Source organism: Ananas comosus, linkage group 21 (genome assembly GCF_001540865.1).
Source record: "Ananas comosus cultivar F153 linkage group 21, ASM154086v1, whole genome shotgun sequence".
Taxonomy (NCBI): domain Eukaryota; kingdom Viridiplantae; phylum Streptophyta; class Magnoliopsida; order Poales; family Bromeliaceae; genus Ananas; species Ananas comosus.
In genome coordinates this window covers 693,486-699,522 of record NC_033641.1, presented here as the reverse complement: position 1 = coordinate 699,522, position 6,037 = coordinate 693,486, and the positions used below count along the sequence as shown (strand labels likewise).

Sequence of the window (6,037 nt, the reverse complement as noted above, 5' to 3'; positions counted from 1 at the left end):
AAAAAAATAAAAGGAAAGAACAAGAACACAACAGTACATTATTATAATTGCTAGTAATTAACTACTCCCTCTTCCTTGGAAGAAACAATTAATAAAAAAGAAAACCAAGTAAAAAAGAAAAATAAGCCTTAGCTTATTGAACTATATGGAAAATAAGGGGTGTTAATTATTTTGATATATATGTGTGTGTGTGTGTGTGTGTGTGTGTGTGTGTGTGTGTGTGTACATATATTTACCTAGGATGCCAAAGATGAGGACCAAAGGGTGGTTTAAAGGCAAATGAGCCATCTCTCTATATCTCTCTAGAAACCCCTCTCTCTCTTTCTCTCTCTCTACAAAACCCTAACACTCTTCGCCTCCTCCGAGCGCCGAGAACGGACCGCGAGGAGGCTTGCCAACCTCACAAAAGCACACACGGCGCGGCCGGAGGTGGTGTGGAGTTGGGGCTTTGGATACTTGAGGCTTGAGAGGAAGGTGAAGAATGGTCTCTCTATTTATAGTGTAAGGGGATGAGAGAGAGAGAGAGAGAGAGAGTGTGTGTGTGAGCATTTCATGTTGGATTTGGCCCACGTGATATATTCAATTCGATTCATAAATATCTAAATCGATTTATAAAGATATATGGTAGATCTTATGATTAGGATGTATCGTACACGTTTTTGATGGACGGACGTGATTTAATATCCTTACATTAAGTTATATATAAATATATAACATACGGGAGTCTCGGTCTAACTCTAATTCAATTGTCTGTGATGGCTCAATCTCCGGAGATAAAAAAATTAGACTCGAAACGTCCCGGCCAACGAGGACGAACCACGAGCAAAAATCGCCGCCTACAAATCGGCTATAGATATTGAAATCATGACAAAAAATACGATCATAATTTCTTATAAATGAATAAATTTATTGATGGTTTTCGTTAACGGTAACATCGGCCAGCCTCAATCGAGATCGGCGTTCGGAAGAACGGCATCACCGGCTCGGCTGTATTGAGCGAGCAAGAAATAAAAAAATAAAAAAAAGGGCATAAAGCGCCCCATTACGGCCGTACCAACGGAGGCTGCTTAGGTGGCAATTAAAAATATAATAATAAATAATGGCTGCCGTACGACCCGTTAGGGCCCTATGAGGCAGCCTTGGTGCGGCCAACACACAAAAGAAAAAGGGATTATTTATTTATTTATTTTAATACAAGAAAATAAATTATATATATATATATATATAGATTTTGGGTTTATAATTTTCTTCTGTGACTCGTTTTTGAAGAAGTCTATATTGAAATTATATAACGCCTAGTTTAGTTGTATATGATTTTTGTTCTACTCGTTTTTTTATTTATAATTTTAAAATAGTGCATTTAGATTAATTTTTACGGGATAATTTTTACATTATTATTCTAAACACACGTAAAGTGATCATGAATAATTTGGAGTTGAATATATAAACTTCATACAGTTTATAAATCTTGAGTCACATAAAGTTGTTGAGAAAATTGCTTTGAAATTTTATAATTTTTTGCTGCATTTTGGAATAACGTGTAATTTTCGATCATTTAATATCATATAAAGATTAATGTGAGATTAATTATGTTTAGAAGTAGCCACAACATCCTAGTCCTAGTCATAGTATAAAATCATTTATGGTATTTTTATAAGATGATATTGATTTAAAGTTAATCCGAAAATTCATATGCCAATTTATTTTTTAAATAGTGATTCAATGTCAAATAAGGTTATTTGTATTTTTTATTATGCTCAGGAGTAGCCACAGCATCCTATAGATAATAAAGAATTTTAAACCCACAGCATCAAATTTGCGGGTATGGGTACCAACTTTTTCAACCCAAAAAATTACGAGTAAAACAGGTGGGTACCCATTAAGCAGTGGGCATTTTGGGTAACCTGTGGGTACCCACGGGTACCCGCACATATATTTTTTAGTTATAAAATATATTTTCTTAATTAATATAAATTTTTTCTTTACTCATTCTAAAATTTCTAATTCTAATTTCTTATTGCATGTTTTTTATATTATGAAATATTTTTGCTTTAAGACTTTAAATATTTTTATTATATGTTATGGTATTTTAAACAATGAGTTATATTACGGTTTTAAAACTTATATATATGTGTTTTGCATTTAAAAAAAAAAAAATTTGCAGGTAACCCGCATACCCACCCGGACGAATATAGGTAAAGATATTGACTACCGAAAAATTTGCGGGTAAATTTTATTCATGCCCAAGTAACCCGCGGGTACAATAACCCACCCGCGGATTACCCAACCCGCCCGTTTGCCAGGTCTAATTGCAGTCAAATAAAATTTTTGAATTTTGACTGGAATAAGATAATAGATTGAATTTCTAGATAGCGAGTTTTCTTATGCCAACATGTGACACCCCAATAATCCCACATCGGATGGGAATGGGGTTGTCATTGGGTTTATAAGAGACTTAGACACTAGTAATAATAACTGGGCTTAAGCATTTTGGGCCAGTGGTTGGGCCCAACGAGTTATTGTTGCTAGTGGGCTGGGTCGTTAGATTAAAGTGGTATCAGAGCCAGTTTACAACCACNAGCACCAGCGACCGGCAGGAAAGCTGCAACCACTTTCGATTCTTGTGTGGAAGTGGGAGCATATCACTATGGATTTCGTCACCGGATTACCTCGATCACAGCGAGGTCATGATGCGATCTGGGTTATAGTGGATCGGCTTACGAAATCGGCCCATTTCCTGCCGATGCATACGGCGTGGTCCCGTGATCGACTGGCGCAGTTATATATCGATGAGATCGTCCGACTTCATGGCGTGCCAATGTCGATTGTGTCTGATCGGGACACTCGCTTCGTTTCCCACTTCTGGAGGAGCTTGCAGCAGGCTATGGGTACGAAGCTGAACTTCAGTACGGCTTTCCATCCTCAGAGTGACGGTCAGTCAGAGCGAGTCATCCAGACTCTTGAGGACATGCTTCGCGCATGCGTCCTGGATTACGGTGATGGATGGTTTCGGTATTTACCGTTGGTGGAGTTCGCCTATAATAACAGCTTTCAGGCGAGCATCGGGATGGCACCGTACGAGGCGTTGTATGGGCGTCGATGTCGTTCTCCTATCTGTTGGGACGATGTCGGAGAACGCCGGTTGGTAGGGCCAGACTTAGTAGAGGACGCGGAGGCAAAGATCCGCATTGCGAGAGAGCGGCTTCAGACTGCACAGAGTAGACAGCGGAGCTACGCGGACCAGCGGAGGCGTGACCTGGAGTTTCAGGTCGGTGAGCATGTGCTGCTCAAGGTGTCGCCTTCCAGGGGAATCAAACGGTTCGGTTTGCGGAACAAGCTTAGTCCGCGGTTCGTGGGACCGTTTGAGATCCTAGAGCGCGTTGGTCCGGTGGCTTACAGATTGGCTCTTCCTCCGAGTCTCGCCCGAGTGCACAACGTTTTTCACGTGTCCATGCTTCGGAAGTACATCCCGGATCCGTCCCACATCATCAGTCCGACATCCATTCAGCTACGGGAGGATCTGAGCTATGATGAGGCTCCGTTGCAGATCTTGGCACGTGAGGTGAAGCAGTTGCGGAATAGGAGCATTCCGTATGTCAAGGTCCAGTGGGAGAACCACGAGGAGCGCGAGGCTACTTGGGAGCTTGAATCGTCTATGCGGGAGCGTTATCCACAGTTGTTTGCGGGGGAGTCTTGATTTAAGTTTCGAGGACGAAACTTCTTGTAAGGAGGGGATGATGTAATAACTGAGATTTTTGATTTATTGATTAAACCCTTTTGTTTGATGATGTTCTTGTGTGTAATATAATTATAAGTGTACTCGTCAAATTTCAGGAGAAAACGAGTTAAAACGGAGAAGTTACGCGACCCGGAAGTCTGACTTAAGTGAATAGTAACTCCGGTTTTCCGGAGAGGCCGCGGAGTAAAGTGGACTTTCGACGCGTATCGGACTCCGAATATAGCCTTCCAATAGCTCGTTTTCAACCGCTCGACTATCCTGGACCCAATGGCACTGACGGAATTGGATTTGGATGCACGGATTTCGAGAAAAAGGGGTTTAATGGTTTTTGCATATAGTTGTCTATATGTGGTTTTTGGTGGAACCTAGGAGGGATGGTTTTGTCGCAAATCGGGAATCTTTTCGGGCGAAACGAGATGCTAGATTCGATGCCTCTGTCGTGCTGATCGCGCTGGTGCGATCCGATCGGAAATCCGACGGACGGATCTTCGGGAATCGCGAAAAGTCCGCGAAGGGGCTGATTTGAGTAATCGGATTATTCGCGAAAAGGCCCTATATTTTATGCGTCGAATTGCGAGTTTTCGAACTTAGAGGGACTATCGTGCGTTATGCGACTGCTGGTTGAGAGCTGGGATTAATTAGATTCCTTTCGAGGGGGTTTTCCGCGAGTTTTCTGCACCTATATATAGGTTGTCCTAGGGTTTCTTGAGCTAACCCTAACCCTAGAACCCCCCAGCTAACCCCAGCCGCCCCTGCCATCCCAGCACCTCCCTGCCCTGCCCGTGCTCGCGTTCCGGCCGCCGCCGAGCAGCCCCGGCCGCCGGAAACAGCCTGCAGCCAACATTCCTCCTCTCTTGGACCACCTCACCACCGGCTTAAGCTTGGTCCTTGGAGAGGCCTGTTAGCCAGAGCACCACCTTCCCCTGGTCGAGATCTTCCTCCGGCGCCCTCCCCCGCCGGCCCCGGCCACCCCCGAGCGTCGCCGGAGCCGCCGGAAGAGGCTGCAGCCAGCCGGGTCTGCCCAGACCCGAGCCAGGCCGAGCTCAGGTTGCGGGCTTTGGGACCGCACTTCCCCTGCGGCCAAGCCCCCCTGTCGACCCCGGCGACCTCCAGCAACCCGGCGCGCGCGTCCCCGGCCGTCCCCGCGCCCCGCCGGCCGCCGCCAAGGTCTCCCGCCGCCGCTCGGGTCCTGTGCGGGCCGACCTTGGAGCCGCGCCACTCCCGAGCGCTGCCGTTGCCCTCTGAGGTGAGCACCACCTCCCCCTTGGTCTCAGGCACCGGATCATCGCCGCCCCGACCTCCCCCGGTCGCCGCCTCGCCGCCGGCAAGCTCCAGCCCGAGAGGAAGTGTGCGGGCCCGATCTCCGCCGCCGCGCCACCGGCTGCTGCCCGCCGCCGTCCAGCACCTCCCCCGGACCTCCCCGACCTGCTGCTCCCATCACCGGCCGGAGTGCCCGCCGTCCGATCGCCGGCGACCATCCCTAGCTCCCACAGCTCCGGTGAGTAGTTTATTTTGGTTCCAGCACTGCTGTTTTGCGTTACGGCCACCTTTCCGGTGATCCAATGACTCCCTGGCACCTCGGGAGGTGAGCACGGTGATCGTGGGCTCGTGCTTAACACGACGCTCACCTCCATTTAGATCAATGACGCCCTGGTTAGTAAGAAAAGGTTGTTTCCCACAGTGTGCGCACTGTTTCGCTGAGGTTCGCATCGCTCGTGCGCGCGTGGTTGCTGCCGGCAGTGCTCCGAAAGGTGAGCACGGCCTCAGGCGTGCTGAAACCTTGCAGCAAGTGCGATGGCAACCTCCGTAGATCCCTGGTTTGCTGGTACGACCCGTTAGAGCCATGAAATCACATAAAATAATGTGATTTCATGGGCCATTAGGGATCCTTTTGCGTTTCGCTTCGTCGTGGCTGCTGTTGGCAGCAGGTTAAGGCTTAAGATAACCTCTGGACTGATCGTCCAAGGCCCCAAGCCCTTGCGAAAATCTAACTGTCATTTCCGGAGCGTTTTTCGGCGAAATCCGCCGATAGAACGCGTGTTTGACTCGGAATTCATCCGACAGTGCCTCGTGGTTGATTGTTGCGTCGCTGAGCCTTGTTGGCTGGCCACCCATGTCGTCTCGAGGGTTCAGAAACGACGGGTGAGCAACGGTGGAGTTCCGGTACGGTTTCCGGGACTTCCGGCTGGTTCGGAAGTTGCGGTTGAGAAACCGATTTTCGAGGGGTTATGATTTTGGGATTTGTGTGAGAATGGTCGTGTTATTGTGTTTGTGGGTTAGACTCTAACCCGGTGGACC

General features: G+C 47.3%; 2 protein-coding genes across 2 annotated transcripts in view; both read right to left on the bottom strand.

Moving 5' to 3' along the window:
• LOC109726183 (bidirectional sugar transporter SWEET14-like) overlaps nucleotides 1–6,037 on the bottom strand; it is a 94,454-nt gene that overhangs the window by 40,921 nt on the left and 47,496 nt on the right. The gene's annotated exons all lie outside the window — the stretch shown is intronic.
• LOC109726733 (PE-PGRS family protein PE_PGRS26-like) lies at nucleotides 4,604–5,854 on the bottom strand. Its single transcript, XM_020256520.1, has 2 exons — nucleotides 5,732–5,854; nucleotides 4,604–5,164 (listed from the first exon to the last, which is right to left on the bottom strand). Exons 1-2 carry the CDS (start codon nucleotides 5,852–5,854, stop codon nucleotides 4,604–4,606), a joined length of 684 nt encoding a protein of 227 aa, XP_020112109.1.

What these genes read in the sequence shown, in the direction of transcription:
- LOC109726733 (XM_020256520.1), bottom strand. Translation starts at nt 5,854, where the DNA reads ATGGGTGGCCAGCCAACAAGGCTCAGCGACGCAACAATCAACCACGAG. An exon ending in AAAACGCTCCGGAAATGACA is followed by an intron (nt 5,165 to 5,731) that starts GTTAGATTTTCG and finishes TGGGAGCAGCAG; the next exon opens with GTCGGGGAGGTCCGGGGGAG.